Source organism: Rhinoraja longicauda, chromosome 10 (genome assembly GCF_053455715.1).
Source record: "Rhinoraja longicauda isolate Sanriku21f chromosome 10, sRhiLon1.1, whole genome shotgun sequence".
NCBI lineage: Eukaryota > Metazoa > Chordata > Chondrichthyes > Rajiformes > Arhynchobatidae > Rhinoraja > Rhinoraja longicauda.
This window is the reverse complement of record NC_135962.1, coordinates 27,975,174-27,999,968: the sequence shown is the minus strand read 5'-3', so window position 1 is coordinate 27,999,968 and position 24,795 is coordinate 27,975,174. Positions and strand designations below refer to the sequence as shown.

Sequence of the window (24,795 nt, the reverse complement as noted above, 5' to 3'; positions counted from 1 at the left end):
GACCTGGTTCTTTCAGAGATCCTTTCATAAATTATACGAGCAGAATTGGGCCATTCTGCCCATCAGATCTACTCCACCATTCAATCATGGCTGATCTATTTTTCCCTCTCAACCACATTCTCCTGCCTATAACCCCTGACACCTGTTCTAATCAAGAATCTGTCAATCTCTGCCTTAAAAATATCCATTAACAAGGCCTCCAGGGTCTTCTGTGCCAATAAATTTCACAGATTCACTACCTTCTGACTAAATAAATTCCTCATCTCCTTTCCAAAGGTACATCCTATGGCCTCTGGACCAAGACTAGTGGGATATCAAAGAAAAAAACTAAGTAATTTGATTGGAACTGCTGGATGCTGAATATAACTCTGCTCAAGGAATGAATGGTTAGGGGTCTGCAACCACACATTATTACTTTAAGATGCTAATCTCAGTTCACAGTAACTCAGACAGAAAGGAGCAGGGAGTAGATCACCTGACATGCTGGACCTTCTCTGAAAACCAATAAGCTTACAGTTGGAGCCAACTCCATTTCCCTCCCTACTTCTACTGAGGAAATGCTTCTAAAAATCAGACATTTGCTCACAACATAAATTCACGATATTATGCAAGTATGCACTTCATATAATAGCAACTTACCAATTAATACTGATGATGCAAGAACTCTTGGTCAATGAATGTGTGCAACAGACAGAAGGGCAATTCCAAAGCTTACAGGACAATGTGTTGGAATAAACTGTATTGAAAACTGTTTATTCAACTGGTTAATTGCAAAGAGTACATTAGTGTGTATATATATATATATATATATACACACACACACACACACACACACAAAAGTAGTTAGTTGGAATTTCTGCAGTTTTCCAGATTTCTTTGCTCATTTTCTGCAAGAGAAACCTGGAAAGTTAGGATAGTAGTTGTGTGCGCCATCTGAAAGTACTCTTAGTATGCAAAGGAATATTGTGTGGATTCATGTGAACAGATGTATGTCAGGCCATGATAAAGTCTACCTTCACATTCATTTTTTTGCTTGTCCTTTTCTGAAGTTGAAACCAGATAAAACTCTTATTTTTAAATTGTAGCAGAATATTTATTATACATTCGTTTTAAATCCACAATTTTCTTTGTATGGGCTTGTTATGCCATATCCAACACAGAAGAAGAAAGACAGTAAAAGGTTGTTTAATGCCAAATGTAAAGGTATTTTTAAAGACAAGATAAAGCCCTGTTAATGGCAGCTAATAGTCATACAATATTAGGAGTTAAAAGACTCCTTAGGATTCATTTATTCAGCACAATGCTATTGATTTGAGAAATTAAAACAATTATTATTTTTTAAACACAGGGATGAAGTTCTGTTTCACTAATCAGTTAGTGATGGAATGTTTCAGGAAAGTTCCTTAGATCAAAGTTTCTAAGAAATTGCTTTCCAGAAGAACTGACTTGCAATTTCATTTAAAAAAAACTCATAACAAGAAACATTTTTGGTGCATTTATGGAGCAAAGTTTATAACAGACACTGGACATTTGATCAGAATAATTTCTCAAATGTTTCTAAGGTGAATTCGTTCAGGAGAAAATGTGGACCTTCATTCTTTTTCCACAAAAGAAGGCTTGTCCATTATTGCCTTATTTATATAGGTGAAGTCGTAAATGGCTCTTGGGGCATTTTACGTGTGGAAAGGAGAAATTAATTTTTGCCACGTGATCCAATACAAAAATTTCAATCCAAAGTTTGCATGGTACTGAAGTGGGGGTAACTTGTAATTAAGTAATTTAACTTTAAGGTTTGTGAGCAAAACTTTAACATGTTAACCCATCACTAATGTAATATTTTAGTTGTTCACAAAAGTATATATAGCAGGTAATTGACATTTTAGCAATTGTAGCTTTTTAATCTACTCCAGTACTGTAACTTCAGAATTAATAATCTCTTGCAAAATGCATTTGCTGATTCAGAACTGTAGAAACAACCTTTAAAACTCAAATAGACAATGCTGCAGTAACTCGGCAGCTTAAACCCATGTTGTCTTGAAATTAGCAGTATTGGATAATTTACTTTAATAAACCATAATAATCATGTGGCCTATCATATAATAGTGGCCAGCTGGCTGATTAAACTATCAAATGAACTGTATTGGGATGAAGCTGGGGAAAAGTTTCTGTATTTGAAAGGGCACTAGGTGGTTGGTGGAGAAGGATCATATACAGGTGAGGGATAAGTCTAAAGAAAATGTAATCCTTACTCAGAGCAAGATAGGAACTTCCTACCATGAGGATCAGTTAACTTGAATGCCAGAGAAGCTAGTGCAATGCAGGAGCGTCAGGGAGTAGAGTAGAGAGCAATACAAGTGTAACGTGGCAGTTTTAACACTCACCACCAAATGGCCGATATGTGATTAATGCTGTCATCGTTACAAGCTGCTCCAGTATAGATAGTTCAGCAAGTTCAAAAATGAATTTTGATTTAGTACATTGACTCACTGTTAGGCAAGAAGCAATTTAGAGATAGATCCCAAGATCACCGAAGCATTAAGTTGCAAGCACCAGGAGCAGATTAACCACTAGGATAGGTTAACCAAGTGTCTAAGAAAATTACTGTGCACCGATTTGTACAGACCAAAGTATATTTATTCATGTTTAATCCATCATCAGCAACAACAATGCAATGATTATAATTTCAAGATTTCTACTACATTTATGCTAAGGATGAGACTTTTCACCAATCCAGACCAGCATTTGAGGAAGATTTTTATAATATTATACAATATATCCAGTGAATAGGTTAGAGGTTGTGCATTAAAGTGACTTTACTTCTGAGCTGGGATAAGGCCATCAATGGCCTGGCCTTTCTCAAGGCTTTTCTCCATTTCAATTAGCAGCTTGACGCCATCGACCACCTTTTGAACCAAGTCAACTTCAGAGAAACCCAGACGGTCGGCATTGGAAATATCAAAAACTCCACCGACTGCAGCAGTATCCACACCACCTGGCAAGAAAACAGTCAATAGCATTAGTCTAACTGTACAGTATATACCTTACCTTCAATACAAAAGCTTGATATAGATTTAAAGGAATACTTTGAATCAACTAACAACCTTTGAATCAACTAACAACTGCTGAAGAATAGCTGCCTTACAGCACCAGAGACCCGGGTTCAATCCTGACTATGGGTGCTGTCTGTAGGACGTTTGAACGTTCTCCCCATGACCGCATGGGTTTTCTCTGGGTGCTCCAGTTTCCTTCCACACTACAAACATGTAGGTTAATTAGCTTCGGAAAAATTGTAAATTGTCCCTAGTGTGTAGGATAGTGCTTGTGTGCTGGGATCACAGGTCGGCGCGGACTTTCTGCGCCCGTTTCCGCACTGTATCTCTAAACTAAATTAAACTAAATCTTAAAACATGCACTTGAATTTTACTTTAATCTGAATGATGTGTATTATTTTTAAACAACACTTCAAAATGTGGAAGTTACAAAGTAGAAGTGAAAGGGTTTAAAAAAATCATTCTCTGTTTCTTAAAGGTAGTGAATGCCAGCAGTACTTTTTATTGCTCATATGTAATAGGTTTTGTTTCAAAATATCCAGCCTCAGTTAAAAAGTGGGCAATTTTAAATTTTATTATTTTGCAGAATTCAAGTCATCTTGTGCCAATACAAAAGAGGAAATTATGAACTATATATTGCAACATTTCTTAATGTAGCCAGAAATACATTTAAACATGCAACAGTATTTAAGATCAGAAAATAAAAATAGCAACTAGTTTATACCAGTCAGAGTTATGGTGGGATGAGTGCCATAACTCAAGTGATAATCTAAACATAATGGGTTTAAGATTTATTCAACAGAATCCAAATTTGGCCGAGAAGCTCTCTGCTTATTTTTGACAAACCAGTGAAGTACATAAATGGTGTCTGGGGAACGGCACATCACGGGTGCTTCCAGCCAATTGCACACACCTCCTAATATGGAGTTTGAAGAAGCAGGAAATAATTTGACTCACTCTTGTCCACCCAACTTCGATATACACACAAACTCCCATTGTCACCATCCCCCCCACTGACTAAAAATCATACTCCTTTTCCCTTTCTATTAAAAATACTCAATGAGCAGTTTGTCCTTAATATCTCAATTATTTGACTGGGCTTTGAGGCAAACAGATCAAGAATATTGATAAGATATCAGTAAAACAGTTCCAACTGGCAGCAGAACCAAGGGACTGCAGGTGCTGGTTTACACAAAAAAAACTCGGGAGCACGGTGGAGCAGCGGTAGAGTTACTGCCTTTCAGCACCAGAGACTCAGGTTCGATCCCGACTATGGGTGTGGTCTGTATGAAGATTGTACTTTCTCCCCATGACCTGCGTGGGTTTTCTCTCGGTGCTCCGGTTTCCTCGCACACTCCAAACACATAGATTTGTAGGCTAATTGGTTGTTAAAATTGTCCCTAGTGTGTAGGATAGTGCTAGTGTACAGGGGGAAATCGCTGGTCGGCACGGACGCAGTGGACCAAAGGGTCTATTTCCACACTGTATCTCTAAACTATAGACAAAGTGGTTGAGTAACTCATTGGGTCAGGCAGCATCTTTGGAGAACATGAATTGGTGACGCTTCAGGTCTGGACCATTTTTCAGACTCTAGAAAGTCGTGAGCCAAAACATCATCTACCCTTGTTTTTCAGAGATGCTACCTGCTGAATTATTCCAGCACAGTATGTTTTTTACAGATTAGTGCAGCGTAGGTTCACTAGGTTAATTCCCGGAATGGCGGGACTGTCGTATGTTGAAAGGCTGGAGCGATTGGGCATGTATACACTGGAATTTAGAAGGATGAGGGGGGATCTTATTGAAACATATAAGATAATTAGGGGATTGGACACATTAGAGGCAGGAAACATGTTCCCAATGTTGGGGGAGTCCAGAACAAGGGGCCACAGTTTAAGAATAAGGGGTAGGCCATTTAGAACAGAGATGAGGAAGAACTTTTTCAGTCAGAGAGTGGTGAAGGTGTGGAATTCTCTGCCTCAGAAGGCAGTGGAGGCCAGTTCGTTGGATGCTTTCAAGAGAGAGCTGGATAGAGCTCTTAAGGATAGCGGAGTGAGGGGGTATGGGGAGAAGGCAGGAACGGGGTACTGATTGAGAGTGATCAGCCATGATCGCATTGAATGGCGGTGCTGGCTCGAAGGGCTGAATGGCCTACTCCTGCACCTATTGGCTATTGTCTATTAGGTTGAATTATTTATTTGTAAAGACTGGGTGCAATCTCCTAGATGTGCGTGCATGTCGGTGTGTGTGTGGACGCGTGTGTGCATGCATCTTGACCGCATCTGTCCCAAATCCCCCCTCCCTAAAATATACAATGCCAGGATATGGCAAGCAGCACAAATTGATTATTGCATCTAGCTTTCAGTCAATTCATTTTGGGTAGTGACCCAACCCACTGTGCCAGAATGAAGAGCAGCAGATGCTTTTCCACCAGGTAAGGGCCAACCTACCTGTGCCACGCTTCTGCAGCCTCAGTCGTTTCAGAACATCACCAAACTTTTCATGTTTGCTGAGATTGGGCAGTTTCACATGAACACCAGCACGGAGACCGGTTCCCAGGTTCGATGGGCAGGTCAGGATGAAACCCAAGTGCTCATTCCACATAAATGCATGGCCATTGCTTTTGAAGACATTCTCAATCTGCAAATCGAAAATAAATTATTCAGAGGAAAATACAAAGTAGCTTTAGACTTTTAGCAAGGGTTTTAGACTTGATTAGTAAGGCTGTCAAATGGTTATGGGGAGAAGGCAGAAAAATGGGGTTGAGAGAGAAAGATAGATCAGCCATGATTGAATGGCAGAGTAGACTCGATGGATCAAATGGCTGAATTCTGCTCCTATAACTTCGGAACTTATGAAATTAAAAGTTTTGGTGTCAATGTATCCTGCTGTCCTTTGTTTCATTGAATTAATGGTACAATTATGAGAATGTTACATTTGAGTATAGAAATGCAAATGCTCTTTTCTGAAAATAGCTACCACAAATTCTGCAACAATTCCTGGGAACAGGCCAGTATGAGAATTTAGGCTGCAGTCTTTTGGTAATGCCATCCAGTAGAAAATAAGGATGGTATGCCTCACAGGTGTCATTCTTTGCCAGGCTTGTGTGAAAACCCCTAAAATTTTACAGCACAAACAGAGCACATCAAAACCCATAGTTTCAGCTTTCCTCGAAGCTACACATATAGCCTTTTGTCCCTGCGCTTTCTGAATATCTTATATTCCAAATGGTCGTCTAAAGAATAATTTAATTGAGATTGGATATGCTGCAGCATCAGAGACCATTTTGGATCCCCTGCCAGAAAGATAGATCAAAGATAGATTGAATGGCAGAGTAGACTTGATGGGCCAAAGGGCTTAATTCTGCACCTATGACATGAACTTTACCAACTCTCAGTGATGCTCCTTTGTACCTTTGATAGTCCTGTACAGAAACGGCTGAAGACTTCCTTCATGTTTCCACCCTTCTGCATGGAGATAACACGAAGATGATCTTCTTCATTTACCCAAACTAAGAATGTCTTATTTTCATTATGCCTAGAAAACACATTTAAGTTGGAACAAGCAAATCAATATCCTGTTCAAGGAAGTAGCAATTTTGTTTCCCTATTAAGAGTGCAAGCTTTTGACAAGAATTTTATTTATTAAAAGAAAATACAATTTCTGGAGGTATGCATGTTCATTTAAATGGGTATCATTAGAAATTCTTTATGGGATTGTTTTGTCCAAAAGATGGCCCTAAATTTGCCAACACAGCTGGGGTTGAGTAAAAGGAGGGAAGGGAAAAAGAATCATACTTCAACTTAGTATGAAAAAATAATTTCATCCTAATCAAACATTGGCAGAAGTGGCAAGAACCAATTGAATTTGGGAACATAACTTGATTGCACAGCTAAATTAGAAAACAGTTATCCATATGCAAATTGTTATGGAACAGGCGTGTCCAAACATCGCCTTGGACATCAAGCTAACATCCTAGAAGAAAATACCAATAATCTAGTTACACAACAGCCAACTGAAATTAAACTTATTACTAGTCACAAAATGCAAACACAATAGCAAACACATAGTGGTGAAGTTTCTTCCTTGTCCACCAAAATCAGAGGAAACTGCAAGAATTACAAAAAATGCAATCAGGTCAGCATAGTGGTGCAACTGGTAGAGTTGCTGCCTCACAGTACCAAAGAACCTGGGTTTGATCCTGACCTTGGGTGCTGTTTGCGTGGAATTTGCATGTTCTCCCTACGACTGTGTGGGTTTCCTCCAGGTGCTCTGGTTTCCTCCCACATCCGAAAGATGAGGGTTTTAGGTTAACTGGTCTCTAAATTGCCCCTATAGTGCATGGTATGGGTGAGAAAATGGAATAAGATAGAAATAGTGTGAATGGGTGACTGATGGTTGGTGGGGACTCAGTGGGCCAAAGGGCCTGTTTCCATGCCGTATCTCTAAATTTAATCAAACTAGGATTCAGCAAACAGTTTCCAGTAGTGGGAGAGTCTTGGACCAGAGGGCACAGCCTCAGCATACAAGGGCACATCTTCTATGGAGGAAATTCTTTAGCCATAGGGTGGTGATTTTGTGGGATTCTGTGGAAATGGAGGCCAAGTCATTGAATATTTTTAAAGTGGAGATTGATATATTCTTGATTAGTAAGGGCATCAAAGATTATGTGGAGAAGGCAGGAGAATAGGGTCAAAAGGGAAAGACAGGTAAGCAATGATGGAATAGCAGAGTAGACTTGAAGGCCCAATTCTGCTCCTATAACCTATGAATGGCCTAATTCTGCTAAGTATTATGGTTCTATAAATAGAATAGCCTTTGACTGTAATTCTCCAAAAGGACTCCAAATCAAATTCTCCAAAAGGACTTCAAACCAACTAAAATGGCTGATCAGCCAATTTTTCCCTCTGAAATGCAGAGTTACCAACATGCTGGAATGAAAGTAATCTGAACTACAATATTCTCTCCGTATCTCCCTCCCACACCAACTAACCAAATGCCCCTGCCGTCAGGCCAGTCACGTGCCATCCCAGATGCCAGCAACAGTGGAGACAGCGGCTTGTCAAACAGAAAGTGATCATCAATTAGGGTCTGCTGTTCCTCATCAGTCATGTTCTTCAGGGCATAGTATTTGCCAGCAAATTCACCATCTAGACTTTTCAAACCTGGAGAAAAAGGAAAGTTACGATGTAGTGACCCTGTGACTAAAATCATCGTATATTTATTGTCTCGTTTTATTATTTTGACAAATTAAACTCCAAAGGACTCAAAATTAGACAAAATACAAAGAGTTGCATTTATATGAAAAGATTGTCAAACTGTATTGAGCATCCGAGTATATTTATAGCTTATGAAGTCTACAGGAGGACCAGTGATTCTGGAGATAGAGATTTGGGCAGCATAGTGGCACAGTGGTAGAGCTGCTGCATCATAGTGTCAGAGACCCAGGTATGATCCTGACTACAGCTGCTGACTGTACAGACTTTACATGTTCTCCCTGTGAGCGCATGGGTTTACTCCCACACTCCAAAGATGTACAGGTTTGATAAATTGTAAACTGTCTCCAATGTGTAGTATGGTCCTGGTATATGGCGTGATTGCTAGTCAGCGTGGACTCAGTAGGCCGAACGGCCTGTTTCTGCACTATTAAAGTAAAAAATGGCTCCAAAGAACCATGAATAGCAACTTGATAATGACCTATTTCAGAAATGTTGATAGAGCTTAAAACAAATTGCTGTAAGGGATTAAAAAGCATCAATGAAAGAGCAGTTTGTGACTGTGCAAGATGCACAACTTGAAAGTCTGTGTTTGGGAAACATTGACAAAGAGGACACCCAAGATGTTGTCTTTATTAAATGTAATTATCTTGCCCCCACCCCCTGCTGTCAAAAGTAGGAGGCCACCTGCCAGTTTAAAAATTGGTGAGTTGTGGTGGAGAGAGTTAGCAGCTTCAAATTCCTGGGCATTAACATCTCGGGAGACCTGATCTGGGCCCAACACGCAGAAGTAATCATGACAAAGGCAGGCCAGCCCTTTGCTTTCTTACACGTTTAAGGAGATTTGGCACATGTCCAAATACTCTTAACACACTTTTACAGATGTGCTGTAGAAAGTATCCCGACTAGTTGCATCATCATCCTCCAATATTTTTCCCCAGAACGTTTCACAGTAAGGCAGGACAAAGAAATGGAGACCCAGTTGGTCTTACTCTTGCAAAATATTTTTGTTAAAATAGTTTAGACTTTAGACATACAGCGTGGAAACAGGCCCTACTACCCACCAAGTCCACGACGACCCCTGTACACAGCCCCCATAATCAGGATTGATCCCGGGTCACTGGTGCTGTGAGACACCACTTCGCCACCCCAGTTTAAAAGAAATTGCCAAAATATTGGGGAATAAGGAGAAACTATAATGCAGTGAAATATTGTCCTTAACTTTTACTTTATAATATGAAACATATGGTGCACAAATTCGTCAGATCTGCAATTATAGTTCCCTATGAATCAGTAATATGTGGCATTTGCAGTTCATCCCACCCTTGCAACTTTACTGAACATGCTGCATTTGCAATTCAGAGGGCAAGCTTTAATGGCACCAAATAGGTCTTTAAACGGATAAGAGGAAATATTTGGTGAGCATTCATTTTCCACTGGGTTTTCCAAAAATCTTAAGAGAAACATTTTAGTTTCTTAGAACTAGTTTACATACAAACATTAAGACAACAAATAAATCGAGAAGTACGATTTATTTTCCAGTCTTAAAAATATAAAGCCACCTTAATCTGGATATAAAATTGGAGCCAACATGTTTTAAACACAGCAGAGTTTAACAAGAGGTCATGCGTTAACAGTGTGCAAATATTTCCTTCCATAAATGGTCCAACTATGTACTGTTACACTTTTCCACAGACGGATGGAAATAGCATTAACAGTAAACTGAAACACCAGATTAGATCGAAACTTGTGGGTTTTACGTAAATGAAATGAGTTGGTTCCCCATTTCAGTCAACAGCCAGCTCATGTTCAGAGATTATTAAGTTAACAGGGAGTTTAGTTTCTTTGGCAGAAGTAATCATTTTTGTGGGGCTGGGAAAAGGGAGCGGCAAGGCAATACCAGAACAGTCCATCTGCTTGAGGGGGATACACCAACAATGCTACATTTAACATTATTCTTACACCAGAGAAAATGGAAAGGAAACTGCAGAACAGACATGAATTACCATTTAGTATATGCAAATAAGTTGTCAACAATCACGGAGTTATTATTGCTAGCTTTCCAGAATTATATCTCTGTGAATACAAGTCCGTGATTTTGTTTTAAGGAAAACCATGGGCGGCACAGTGGCGCAGCAGTAGAGTTGCTGCCTTACAGTGCCAGAAACCCAGGTTTGATCCCGACTGCGGGTGCTGTCTGTAGAGAGATTGTGCATTCTCCCTGTGGATTTCCTCCGGGTGCTCCGGTTTCTTCCCATGCTCCAAAGGTGCAGGTTTGTAGGTTAATTGGCTTCTGTAAATTGACCCTAGTAGGATAAAACTAATGTACGGGGTGATCACTGGTCTGTGCAGATGTGGTGGGTCGAAGGGCCTGATTCCACGCTGTATCCCGAAAGTCTAAAACTCGTTTTTAAAAACTCATCAACTGTTTAAAAAAATTAAAGCACATTATTCCCATCTGACTTTACCATCCTCTGAAAGTTTCTCAACAGCACGACGCTCTCCTCGGCTGCAGTGAGGGGGGAGGCAGAAGCCCTGGATGCTGCGTCCAGTGCGGACTCGGCTACTCAGCACGTAGTTGGGATCTAGGTCATCGCCACCCTGAAAGACACAAATCACGTTCACTACTCAATCTTGTCTTTGCCACTTGGTTATTAATAGAACAGTTCTATTTAAAAGACACAAAATGCTGGATTAACTCCATCTCCAGAAAATCAGATGCTATTTGATGGTTAGGAACAATTCTTGGATAGAGCCGAGGAGAAGAGGAACTGCAGATGCTGGTTTACAAAAGAAGACAAAGTGCTGGAGTAACTCAGCAGGTCAGACAGCATCTCTGGATCAGGACCCTTCCACAATTGTAGGGTTAGTCATGGATAGATGACATTTCTGGTGGAGATGCTTCAGACTTGACAGACCATTCAATCAGTATTAATAGACAATAGGTGCAGAGTAGGCCACTCAGCCCTTCGAGCCAGCACCGCCATTCAATGTGATCATGGCTGATCATTCACAATCAGTACCACGTTCCTGCCTTCTCCCCATACCCCCTGACTCCGCTATCATTAAGAGCTCCATCTAACTCTCTCTTGAAAGCATCTCGGGAATTGGCCTCCACTGCCTTCTGAGGCAGAGAATTACAGATTTACAACTCTGTTACAATGAGTGAAAAAGTGAAAGATAAGATCCCCTCTCATCCTTCTAAATTCCAGTGTATACAAGCCTAGTCACTCCAGTCTTTCAACATACAACATTCCCGCCATTCCGGGAATTAACCTAGTGAACTCTGCACTCCCTCAATAGCAAGAATGTCCATCCTCAAATTTGGAGACCAAAACAGCACACAGTACTCCAGGTGCGGTCTCACTAGGACCCTGTACAACTGCAGAATGACCTCTTTGCTCCTATACTCAACTCCTCGTAATAAAGGTCAACATGCCATTAGCTTTCTTCACTGCCTGCTGTACCTGCATGCTAACTTTAAGTGACTGATGAACAAGGACACCCAGATCTCTTTGTACTTCCCCATTTCCTAACTTGACACCATTTGGATAATAATCTGCCTTCCTGTTCATACCACCAAAGTGGATAACCTCACATTTATCCACATTAAACTGCATCTGCCATGCATCTGCCCACTCACACAACCTGTCCAAGTCACCCTGCATCCTCATAGCATCCTCCTCACAGTTCACACTGCCACCCAGCTTTGTGTCATCCGCAAATTTGCTAATGTTTCTTTTAATCCTTTCATCTAAGTCATTAATGTATATTGTAAATAGCTGCGGTCCCAGCACCGAGCCTTGCAGTACCCCACTAGTCACTGCGTGCCATTCTGAAAGGGACCCGTTAATCCCTACTCTTTGTTTCCTGTCTGCCAACCAATTTTCCATCCATGTCAGTACCCTACCCCCAATAAGAAGAGTCCCAACCCAAAACATCAGCTATTCATGTTCTTCAGGGATTACGCCTGACCCGCTGAGTTACTCCAGCACTTTGACTTATATTGCAAACCAGCATCAGCAGTTCCTCATTTTGTCAGTTCTGTTCAAGAACTCTCCTTAACCATCAAATGGCATCCAATATTTTGTAATACCTTTGTCAAAGAGACAGCAGAGTTGCGACTTTGGCCCAAATGAGACTGCGCCAAATTCATGTATTCTGATTTAAACATTGGTAAGTGTTGCATTTCAAGACAGGTTTACAGTCAATATTAAACAACTAACATGAGAATGGGTTTAAATATTCCCTGCAGTCCAATTAGACTTTTAAATGTAAACCCAGACCCAAACACAACAAACACCATCTCCTTAAGAATCTCTGATCAAAAGTGCCAAATAATGCAGTTGTCAGTCAGTAAAAAACAATCCAATGTCAAGCTACTTTCATGGCTGTTACGATGTCAACTCAAGGACACCTTGTGGAAGGTCATCTGCCCATTCTTACTTCAGGCTTACGATATAGCATGGAAGCAGGTCCTAGTCAGCACCCGTAGTCTGTATCAAACTCGGGTCTCTGGTGCTGCAAGGCAGCAACTCTACTGCTGCGCCACTGTGCTGCCCCTTACAACATCGGAAGAGGGAAAAGCCAATCACATCCAGTGACACAGTCAAAGCTGTAACCTCTGGGAAAAATATTGGGGTCAGTAAGTCTGTAGATTTGATATTACAAAATATTCCACAGCCGAACTTTATAGTATTTAGAGTTTTGTAGGATACCAATTATTGAACAAGCTTCATGCAAACAAAACAAAAAACAATAATTAACAAAGAATTTTTGTTGGTGAATGGAAACTTGTTAAATTGTTAAAGACTGCACTGAGTTGCTCCAGCAGTTAGTTTAAAAAAAAATCCAGATTCCAGTATCTGCAGATTCTTGTGTATCCAGGCAATTATCTGCTAGTCTTGCTCAGCACCCGAACACCAAGCATATTTTTACACTCAAGACTTTGTCCTGGACTTTAATCCACAATTTTATGGCTGAGAGACCAAATCTCAACCAATCCCACCATGGTTGACAGGAAGAGTTTATTCTTTGAAATGCATTGAGGGCCTCAACTATGGATAGATATGTCCAGGACAAAGACCAATGAGACAGGAGTCCCGACCAACCATCAACCTCCTTGGAGACCCTTGGATTATCTTTAATCAGACTCTTCTGGACTTTATTTTACTTTAAACATTATTCCCTTTATCTAATATGATTTACCTGTGCACTATGGGCAGCTTGATTGTAATCATATATGGTCTTTCAGCTGAATGGACAGCACACAAGAAAAAATATTTTCACTGTACCTCAGTACATGTGACAATAAACTAAACTAAACCTGTCTTTGGTTGCATTGAGGACAGTGTGCCTTTTTTTGCACTAGTATTGGGCTTATTAATTTATTGATAATATATACAAACAAAGAATTCAATGTGTTTTGTAAATATGGGCTTGTTCTGCTGCTGCGAGTAATAAATTCATTATTCCCTTGTCAGCACACATGACAATTAATCACTCTTGAGTCTTGAAGACAACCAGATTTTTATTTCATCCACCACTGATCCATTGCCTGACCTTGAGGTTGGCGGGGTTTAGGTCGGTCCTGTGCTTGTCAGTAGGTTTGTAGCCACCATGACGATCCCGGATAATTGGGTCAAAGAGACCTTTGAAAGTCTCGTAGGTCTCTTCGTCCCCAGCGACACAGCCCACAGTCATAATAAATGGATGTCCTGGACACAAAGGAAACATCAATTGGAGGTGACCTTTCATTCACCTGGGCCGCCCAGACTGACAAACGACCCGTGACTACCGGCTCGCTTCTCAAAGGAGACGGGAGTTACCCTCATTTTAAAAGCGGAAGGTAACGGAAGATGAAAGGAGGGTCACAGCATCACAGTCGGTTCTTTCAGAAATATTTTCAGGGTTATTCATAAATAAGCTCTTTTTTTGGGGGGGGGGGGGGCAACGGATTTTTTCCCCCACAGGCGTGTGACAGTAAAGAATATGATTAAGTCTTGTAGAACAAATGAAGAGCTTATTTTAGTAAGAGTCATTTTTGGAGCATAAAAAACTCAATGTGGGCAAATCAACGTGTAGATGGCGGCGTTAAATGTACGGACGGTCAAACTAATCTAGTGCAAAACATTATCACACGGCGGTGTAACTGGATTAGGAAGACGTGCGTCAAAGTGGAGGGATTTTATACTATTCCAGCAATTCAAGGGTTGTGACGGGATTAGCGAGGCCAGGTTGAACTACATTTCCACGATCGAGCCGCGGTAGGGGGTGGGGGAGGAAAAGGGGCGATTCGTCATTCCGGGTCTTGCCAAGGTGGACAGTGAGCGCTTTAGCCGTGTGGTTAGCGAGCTCGATCCAAACGGGATACTCCCGCCTCAGCCCACACAAGCTGTACCCCGCCCAGCCCAGCGACGTGCGAGGAGTCACAACTACATCAATTTGCGAACTACAACGAACGCGGAAATTTGCGGCATCCGTTGCTATCCCCGGCGCTGAAGGTCATAGCGTTACACAGCATGGAAACAGGCCCTTCGGCCCAACTCACCCAAGCTGCTCCATTTACACGAGACCTACCTGCCCACGTTTAGCCCATATCCATCTAAACATCTCCTAATCATGTACCCGTCCAAATATCCTTTAAATGTTGTTTATAGTACCTGCTTCAACTACCTCTCCTGCCAGCTCGTTCCATGTACCCACCACCCTCTCTGGAAAAGGTCTCTTAAGTTCTATTAAATCTTTCCACTCTCGTCTTAAACGTATGTCTTCTGGTTCTTGATTGCTCTACTCTGGGTAAAAGACTGTGCATTTATACCATCTATTCCTCCCATGATTTTGTGCACATCCAAGATCACCCCTCATCCTCCTGCGCTCCAAGGAATAAAGTCATAGCCTGCTCAACGTCTCCTTATAGCTCAGGCCGTTGTCCTCGCAACATTCTCGTAAAGGTTCCGCAGATGTAATCTATTCTAATAGGTTTATTAGAGAACGGTAAAACAGGAGAGAGACCGGCTCAGATAATTGCCGTTTATAATATTTCTGCAGCGTTAAATTAATAATCCTAATCGTGTGGATAGATTACAGCTTTTCACCCCTCCCCTCCCCTCCCCCCTCCCTCCTTCCCCACTTTCAATCTGATGAAAGGTCCCGGACCCGAAGCATCGCTTATCCTTTTTTTCTCCAGAGATACTGCCTGACCATCTGAGTTACTCCAGTGACACTGTGTCTATATTTGGTATAGACTGGCATCTGCAATTCTTTGTTTCTACTTTTTAGAAGAAAAAAACAAGTACCAGGTTTAGTTTAGATTTTCCCCAATTGACTTCTGACCATCTTGTCGAGTAAAATGTTGACGGAGCAAGGCAGAAAGCTCATCCAAATGCCGTTTACCTGGGTTGTCCACCCCTGTCTGAATGGCATCGTCAAGGGTAAATCCGCTGGGAGTCTGTTTATCCCTCAACTTGCTATAGATCTCCGGGGTCAGGACTTTGGCCATATGGTTGTTGTGCTTGTCCAAATCTGGAAACTCTTCTTTCGGAGAATATTTCATTTTCAGGAGGTTGTGGCTGTTTCCAAAGGGCATGACAACCGTCTTACTGAAAGGCAAACAACTGCTTTATAAATTGCATTAAACGAATCAAGGAAATGGTTTCTCACAGTGAGGGTCTCGGTGAATGTGCTGGGTTCACCTCATCGGAAATGTAGAACGCTTACACGATGAAATCCGTGGTCTAAATAAACTTCTGGGTGAGTGTAGCAACGTTTCTTTCACATTTTAAAATACTTTAATCCCATTGCAGGGTAGATAGCGGTCGTCAGTCTGTCAGTGTTCCAAGCCACACAACTCAAATTTAAACAAAGATTTTATGCGAAAACCTGACTTTCGACATGAAAATCCTTAATTGGTTTTATTATACAATATTTTTTTTGGAAAGGGGCCGTTCTGGATCAATTACTGGTTCCCGAATGGTGTTTGCAATTGTCCCGCGTCGGTTAACACTCAAGTCCACTGGATTCTCAAATAGCGCTACCATTACGTAAATTCCTCGTCCTTCATGACCTTATCGCGCTGTATTTCATACAAGATTTATGAAGGGCGACCCAAGTACATTAAATGTGTGCTAAAGTCTACAATTTGCCGATTAGAAACACTACAACATATTTCCTCAACAAATTGGCTCAGATATCCTTGGCAATTCCTCCCAAAGAAATATTTCACTAGCTGAGTTTAAGAACACGTTATAATATAGGGTTACTGGGAAGATTAAACGCATTCCCATCGACACGGAGATGATTTTATGGACCTAATCTTTCCAAACACACATTCGACCAAACCCACACATATCTGCACTTATTATTTGATAAACATCTGCATTAGAATGTAGATTACTTTACCAATCAGTACATACTCCGGCTAATTCTCGCGTTTTAACAATGCGTCCAGAGATGATGCATGATCAATTCGGCGTTTAACAAACATGCATTTCCAGCCGAACTTCGTTAAAATTTCACATCTTATTTCATCCTCATACTTAATTTTTATTAAGGGGACATAACACATTTAATTTGTATTCTACCAGACTTTCCACTTAATGCAAAACGGTTTTTGAAACATGCCTTTTTTTAATCTAATGCAAATAAAGGAAGAAAGTTCTTCACTTTTATTTTTGACCAGATACATTTGTTTTGCAAAAACGACATTACCTGAAGGAGCAGAGGTTTTTTGAGGCACCAGTTTAATTCTAAGGCTGCTTTCTGCACCTTATCGCTGCTCTGTGCGCCACTCTGATTGGTGTTCGGCCGCGCCGCTGCTTCCCCCATTGAATTATATAGCGCAGCGGCACCGCCTTCTCATTGGCCGCTAATTTGGTCCCACACACAGCGCGACCTGTCAATCTGGTGGGGAGGGGAGGAGCCTGACGTCATGGACGTACGACCGCACGGAGGAGGGCAGTGGCCACGACGTCAAAGCCGAGCGACCGCCGTTGTCAGGGGTTACACGTGTGGGCCCGGCTACCGGTGAGTTTACGGGCCTTGATCATTTCTGGGTTGTGTTCAGTTTTGGGCATCATGTTACAGGAAAGATGTTGTCAAGCTGGATAGGGTGCAGTGAAGATCTACCATAATAGAAACAGAAACAGACACAGAAACCATAATATGGCCCGGACACGAGGGTCTGAGCTGTAGGCCGAGGTTGAACAGGCTGGGACTCTATTCCTTGGAGCGCAGGAGGATGAGGGGTGATCTTATAGAAGTGCATAGATTATGAGAGGAATATCTTGGGTGAATGCACAGTATCCTTTGCACAGAGTAGGGGAATTGAGAACCAGAGGGCATTTAAGGTGAGGGGGCAAAGATATAATAGGAAGTTGGGGCGACACAGTGGTGCGGCGGTTACTGCCGTACAGCACCAAAGACCCAGGGTCGATCCTGACTACAGGTGCTGTCTGTGTGGAATTTGTATGTTCTCCAGGTGCTCCGGTTTCCTCCCACACTCCAAAACCGCACAGGTTTGTAGGTTAAAAATTGTACATTGTTGCAAGTGCATAAGAATGCTAGTGTGCAGGTGATCACTGGTTGGCACAGACTTGGTGGGCCAAAGGGCCAGTTTCCCTTCTTTAGCTCTAGTGTGAGAGTGGGAGAATCAAGAACCAGAGGATATAGGTTTGTTTGAGGGGGCAATGGTTTAATAGGAAGGGGCAACTTTTTTCACAACATTTAAAAGACATTAGGACAGTTACATGGATAGGAAAGCTTTAAAGGCATATGGGGCAAACATAGGCAGGTGGGACTAGTATAAATGGGGCAACTTGGATGGCATGGGCAAGTTGGGCTAAAGGACCTGTTTCTGTCTATGATTCTATGACCAGACAGAAGTTAAGCTGCATCCCCCTTTGACCCTCGGGACCCTTCTTCAGACTGACTGAAGTAGAGTGACAGCTGGGAGAGAGTGATGGGGCAAGAACCGGCAATGGAAGGTGAAAAAAGGTGAGGAGAGCTGGTTGGCAGATCAGAAGAGGCGAAGTCGAGAAAAAGAGTACAGATGTGGAATATGCAAGGAAAGAAGCTGGGAAGTGAAATGTAGAACCAGAGAGGAGTGAGCAAGGAGAAGATGGAAGGAAATGGGGAGAAGTAGATGGAGAAGGGGAAAGGAACTGGGTGAATGGGACATGCGGAGTAAAAGAAAGGTTATAGACAATAGACAATAGGTGCAGGACTAGGCCATTCGGCCCTTCGAGCCAGCACCGCCATTCAATGTGATCATGGCTGATCATTCTCAATCAGTACCCCGTTCCTGCCTTCTCCCCATACTCCCTGACTCCGCTACCCTTAAGAGCTCAATCGAGCTCTCTCTTGAATGCATTCAGAGAATTGGCCTCCACTGCCTTCTGAGGCAGAGAATTCCATAGATTCACAACTCTCTGACTGAAAAAGTTTTTTCTCATCTCTGTTCTAAATGGCCTACCCCTTATTCTTAAACTGTGGCCCCTGGTTTTGGACTCCCCCAACATTGGGAACATGTTTCCTGCCTCTAACGTGTCCAACCCCTTAATAATCTTATACGTTTCGATAAGATCCTCTCTCATCCTTCTAAATTCCAGTGTATTCAAGCCTTCTAAATTCCAGTGTATTCAAGACTGTCTTTCAACATATGACAGTCCCGCCATTCCGGGAATTAACCTAGTAAACCTACGCTGCACGCCCTCAATAGCAAGAATATCCTTCCTCAAATTTGGAGACCAAAACTGCACACAATACTCCAGGTGCGGTCTCACTAGGGCCCTGTACAACTGCAGAAGGACCTCTTTGCTCCTATACTCAACTCCTCTTGTTATGAAGGCCAACATTCCATTGGCTTTCTTCACTGCCTGCTGTACCTGCATGCTTCCTTTCAGTGACTGGTGCACTAGGACACCCAGATCTCGTTGTACTTCCCCTTTTCCTAACTTGACACCATTCAGATAATAATCTGCCTTCCTATTCTTACCACCAAAGTGGATAACCTCACACTTATCCACATTAAACTGCATCTGCCATGCATCCGCCCACTCACACAACCTGTCCAAATCACCCTGCAACCTCATAGCATCTTCCTCACAGTTCACACTGCCACCCAGCTTTGTATCATCTGCAAATTTGCTAATGGTACTTTTAGTCCCTTCATCCAAGTCATTGATGTATAATGTAAATAGCTGTGGTTCCAGCACCGAGCCTTGCGGTACCCCACTAGTCACTGCCTGCCATTCTGAAAGGGACCCATTTATCCCCACTCTTTGCTTTCTGTCTGTCAACCAATTTTCTATCCATGTCCGTACCCTACCTCCAATACCATGCGCTCTAATTTTGCCCACCAACCTCCTATGTGGGACCTTGTCGAAGGCTTTCTGAAAGTCGAGGTACACCACATCTACCGGCTCTCCCCTGTCAATCTTCCTAGTTACATCCTCAAAAAATTCCAGAAGATTAGTCAAGCATGATTTCCCCTTCGTAAATCCATGCTGACTCGGAACGATCCTGTTACTGCTATCCAAATGCTCCACAATTTCGTCTTTTATAATTGACTCCAGCATCTTCCCCACCACTGATGTCAGACTAACTGGTCTATAATTTCCCGTTTTCTCTCTCCCTCCTTTCTTAAAAAGTGGGACAACATTAGCTACCCTCCAATCCACAGGAACTGACCCGGAATCTATAGAACATTGGAAAATGATCACCAATGCGTCCACAATTTCTAGAGCCACAAGTACCCTGGGATGCAGACCATCAGGCCCCGGGGATTTATCAGCTTTCAGTCCCATCAGTCTACCCAAAACTTTTTCCTGCCTAATGTGGATTTCCTCCAGTTCCTCCGTCACCCTCGGATCTCTGGCCACTAGAACATCTGGGAGATTGTTTGTATCTTCCTTAATGAAGACAGATCCAAAGTACCGGTTCAACTCGTCTGCCATTTCCTTGTTCCCCATAATAAATTCCCCTGCTTCTGTCTTCAAGGGACCCACATTTGCCTTGATTATTTTTTTCCTCTTCACATACCTAAAAAAGCTTTTTACTATCCTCCTTTATATTATTGGCTAGTTTACCCTCGTACCTCATCTTTTCTCCCCGTATTGCCTTTTTAGTTATCTTCTGTTGCTCTTTAAAAGAGTCCCATTCCTCTGGCTTCCCACTCTTCTTTGCTATGTTATACTTCTTCTCTTTTATTTTTATGCTGTCCTTGACTTCCCTTGTCAGCCACAGGTGCCTCTTACTCCCCTTAGAATCTTTCCTCCTCTTTGGGATAAATTGATCCTGTAACTTCTGCATTATTCCCAGGAATACCTGCCATTGCTGTTCCACCATCTTTCCTGCTAGGGCCTCCTTCCAGTCAATTTTGGCCAGCTCCTGCCTCATGCCTCTGTAATCCCCTTTGCTATACTGTAATACTGACACTTCCGATTTTCCCTTCTCCCTCTCAATTGTTGGACACCAGACACCACTGTTTCTTTAAGAATTCAGGCTGCTAGTTACACTGCGGGAGGTCATTGAAATTGATAAGCAATTGCTTTGATCGACACTTGTGCAATGATACTCTATTACACAATGTAACAAACGGCGTTTAGTATTTTTAGCTTGCAGTAATTTTTTTTAATCTTAAGAACTTTATGTGTAGGAAGCAACTGCAGATGCTGGTTTCAAATATAAAGTAATTTTTGAAGATGGACACAAAATGCTGGAGTAACTCAGCGGGACAGACAGCATTTCTGGAGAGAAGGAATGGGTGACGTTTTGGGTCGAAACCCTTCTTCAGTCTCAGTCGCCCACTCCTTCGCTCCAGCGATGCTGCCTGTCCCACTGAGTTACTCCAGCATTTTGAGTCTATCTTCAAAAATTACCTTATATTTGAAACCAACTTGTTGTTTCACGGAGCGACTGTTAGATGGTTGGAGCAAATCTCTCAGTTGGTTAAAGCGGAAAATCAACAATAATGGACACCATTTCCCCACTCAACCACCCTATTCCGAGGCTGACTTTGTGGGCCTAGGCGGATTGTTCTGGTACCTTTGGATTTCTCACAGAGGACATGACTGCTGTTGGTCTGTCAAAAGGAACAATCCAGAAAGACTCTGGATCCAAGGGTGCCGGGAAATCAGTGGTGGACCTGTATTAGTTCCTTCAGCTTTGGTGGATGAACTAATCAAAATCAAGGAGGAAAATTATGCCAGAGTCTTCACAAGGGAAAATGTAGTTGGGTTTCTTGATGGACTAAGAACTGATTAACAAGGGAGCAATAGAATGGCGAGCTTGCTGCACTAAATCTGTAGTAGGAAAGTTACTGGAAAAAGTCCTGAGAAACAAGATCAATTGAAGAGGCAGGGGCTGATTAGCGATAGTCAGTTAAAAAAAGAGACAAAGTGCTGGAGAAACTCAGCAGGTCAGGCAGCATCTGTGCCTGACCCACTGAGTTACTCCAGCACTTGGTGTCTTGTTTTGTAATACAACATCAGCAGATCTCGGTTTCTACAGAGATTGCCAGTATGGCATTGTCAAAGGTAGATTCGGTCTGATCTGATTGATTATTTTTGAGGTAACAAAATGTATTGATGAGGATGGTGCAGTAGATGCGATTTACAGTGCATTCAGAAAGTATTCAAACCCCTTCACGTTTTCCACATTTTGTTACGTTACCGCCTTATTTTAAAATGGATTAAATTCATTTTGTTTATCATCAATCTACACACAATAACAAAAACAGGTGTTTAGAAATATTTGTAAAGTAATTAAAAAGAAATAACTGAAATATCCCATTTACATAAGTATTCAGACCCTTTACTCAGTACTTTGTTGAGACACCTTTGGCAACGATTACAGCCTCAAGTCTTCTTGGGTATGACGTTACAAGCTTGGCACACCTATATTTGGGTAATTTCTCCCATTCTTCTCTGCAGATCCTCTCAAGCTCTGTCAGGTTGGATGGGGAGCTTCAATGCACAGCTATTTTCAGGTCCCTCCAGAGATGTTCGATCGGGTTCAAGTCCGGGCTCTGGCTGGGCCACCCAAGGACATTCATAGACTTGTCACGAAGCCACTCCTGTGTTGTCTTGGCTGTGTGCTTTGGGTAGTTGTCCTGTTGGAAGGTGAACCTCCACCCCAGTCTGAGGTCCGGAACGCTCTGGAGCAGGTTTTCATCAAGGATCTCTCTGTATTTTGCTTCGTTCATCTTTCCCTCAATCCCGACTAGTCTCCCAGTTCCTGCCGCTGAAAAACATCCCCACAGCATGATGCTGCCACCACCATGCTTCACCGTAGGTATGGGATTGGCCAGGTGATGAGAGGTGACGCTTGGCATTCAGGCCAACGAGTTCAATCTTGGTTTAATAAGACCAGAGAATCTTGTTTCTCATGGTCTGAGAGTCCTTTAGGTGCCTTTTGGCAAACTCCAAGCGGGCTGTCATGTGCCTTTTACTGAGGAGTGGCTTCCGTCTGCCCACTCTACCATAAAGGCCTGATTGGTGGAGTGCTGCAGGTATAGTTGTCCTTCTGGAAGGTTTTTCCATCTTCACAGAGGAACTCTAGAGCTCTGTCAGAGTGACCATCGGGTTCTTGGTCACCTTCCTGACCAAGGCCCTTCTCCCCCGATTGCTCAGTTTGGCCTAGCGGCCAGCTCTATGAAGAGTCCTGGTGGTTCCAAAGTTCTTCCATTTAAGAATGACGGAGGCCACTGTGCTTTTCGGGACCTGCAATGCTGCAGAAATTGTTTTATACCCTTCCCCAAATCTGTGTCTTGACACAATCCTGTCTCGGAGGTCTACGGACAATTCCTTAATCTTCATGCGTGGGGTTTTGCTCTGACATGCCCTGTCAACTGTGGGACCTTATATAGACAGGTATGTGCCTTTCCAAATCATGTCCGATCAATTTAATTTACTACTGGTGGACTCCATTCAAGATGTAGAAGCATCTCAAGGATAATCATTGGAATCATTTTGAGTGTCATAGCAAAGGGTCTGAATACTTATGTAAATGTGATATTTCAGTCATTTCTATATAATTACTTTACAAAAATTTCTAAGCACCCCTGTTTCCCCATTTTTATTATGGGGTATTGTGTGTAGATTGATGATTAATTTTTTTTTTTTAATCCAATTTGAAAATAAGGCTGTAACGTAACAAAATGTGCAAAAAGTGAAGGGGTCTGAATACTTCAGAATGCACTGTACATGGACATCAGAATGGCTTTCAACCATCCTGGAAGATTTGGGCCTCAGGGATACAGGGCAAGTTGGCAAATAGGAGTCAAAACTGTTATGACAATAGGAAACAGAGCGATGATAGGGACCTGTTTGTGTTTGGATCAGTTATAAGGACTAGTGGAGTTCTACAGGGATCGGGACTGTGACCTCTTTGTAAATTATTTGTAAAAAGGCATATGGAATACTTGCCTTATGTGGTCGCCCCATTAAGAGCAATGAGGTTACCATCTAACTTTATAAAACAGTGGCGCAATTGGTAGAGCAATTAGCCGAGCTACCGCCTCATGAAACAAGAGACCCAGGTTTGATCCTGTCCTTGCGTGTTGTCTGTGTGGAGTTTACATGATCTGCCTGTGACCACATGGGTATCTACTGTGTTTTTTCCCACATTCCAAGTGAGATAACGTGGAACCAGTGTAGACGGGTGATTGATGTAGACTCAGTGGGTTAAAGGGTCTATTTCCATGCTGTGTCTTTCAATCAATCAATCAAATATTACTCTGATCTGATCTGGAGAATTGCATGCAGTTCTGGTCACCATAACACAGGAAATATATGAGAGTGCAGAAGAGTTTCACTTGGATGTTGCCCAGGATAGAGTGTTTCAGTTATGAGGAGAGGCTGTGCCTGTTTTTTATGGAGCAGAGGATGTTAAGAAGCGATGTGTTCGAGGTGTATGATTATGAGAGAGAAGGAGAGAGTGGACTGCAGGTAACTTTTCCCCTTATAAGAAGTGAATAAAATGAGAGGGTGTAGATTCAGAGTAAGGGGGAAGAAATTAGCAGGCATCTGAGGGGAATCTTTTTCTTTCAGTGGTGAGTACCTGGAACACACTGCAGGAGAAAGTGGTGGAAGCAGTCGCTGATAGTATTTAAGTGCCTATATAAGCACTCAAATTGCCTAGGATTAGAAGGATGTGTGCCAAGGGCTGGAAGATGCAATAACATTGATGGGGGCCCACTATTTGACGTGGATGTGGTGAGCTCGATAGTTTGTTTCCATACAGTATAACTAAGGCATTTCAAGTGAATAAATCATCAGGGCTGGATGGAATAAATCTCGGATTGCTGAGGGCATTGTTGATTCACTGACCATAGTTTTCCACATGTCTGTTTATTCAGTTGGTGGTGACTGAGGAATGAAAATTGAAAACATTCAACTCCTGTTTGAAAAAGGGCTCGGCGATAAACCCAGAAACTTGGTTTAACTCTGAGTCTAGATTTTTCCCCAGCACCAATCAAGACAGATTTAGCATAACTTGGATGTGTGGATTGACTGGAGAAAGTCAGCGAGAAT

The 24,795-nt window shown here is 42.2% G+C and overlaps 2 protein-coding genes across 3 annotated transcripts in view; one reads left to right on the top strand and one right to left on the bottom strand.

Annotated features, from left to right (window-relative positions):
* Positions 1-1,109: 1,109 nt before the first annotated feature.
* Positions 1,110-17,096, bottom strand: ckba (creatine kinase, brain a). Its single transcript, XM_078406509.1, has 8 exons — positions 16,973-17,096; positions 15,659-15,864; positions 13,826-13,980; positions 10,732-10,864; positions 8,041-8,212; positions 6,461-6,584; positions 5,498-5,687; positions 1,110-2,992 (listed from the first exon to the last, which is right to left on the bottom strand). The coding sequence occupies exons 2-8, from the start codon at positions 15,849-15,851 to the stop codon at positions 2,814-2,816; spliced, it is 1,146 nt and encodes a 381-aa protein (XP_078262635.1). The 5' UTR covers positions 15,852-15,864; positions 16,973-17,096; the 3' UTR covers positions 1,110-2,813.
* A 95-nt stretch (positions 17,097-17,191) lies between these two features.
* Positions 17,192-24,795, top strand: part of trmt61a (tRNA methyltransferase 61A) — a 38,137-nt gene continuing 30,533 nt past the window's right edge. The window contains exons 1-2 of one of the 2 annotated variants that reach the window (XM_078406523.1): positions 17,248-17,287; positions 18,143-18,256. The gene's annotated coding sequence lies outside the window, so the exon portion shown is untranslated. Of the gene's footprint in view, positions 17,288-18,142; positions 18,257-24,795 lie in introns of both variants that reach the window. The other variant, XM_078406522.1, reaches the window with a different exon arrangement.

Excerpts from the sequence above, each read along its gene's own strand:
- ckba (XM_078406509.1), bottom strand. The coding sequence starts at position 15,851 with ATGCCCTTTGGAAACAGCCACAACCTCCTGAAAATGAAATATTCTCCG. Across the intron at positions 8,213-10,731 it reads TGAGAAACTTTCAGAGGATG|GTTTGAAAAGTCTAGATGGT; the intron begins GTAAAGTCAGAT and ends CTTTTTCTCCAG. Across the intron at positions 5,688-6,460 it reads TCTGTACAGGACTATCAAAG|ATTGAGAATGTCTTCAAAAG; the intron begins GTACAAAGGAGC and ends TTCGATTTGCAG.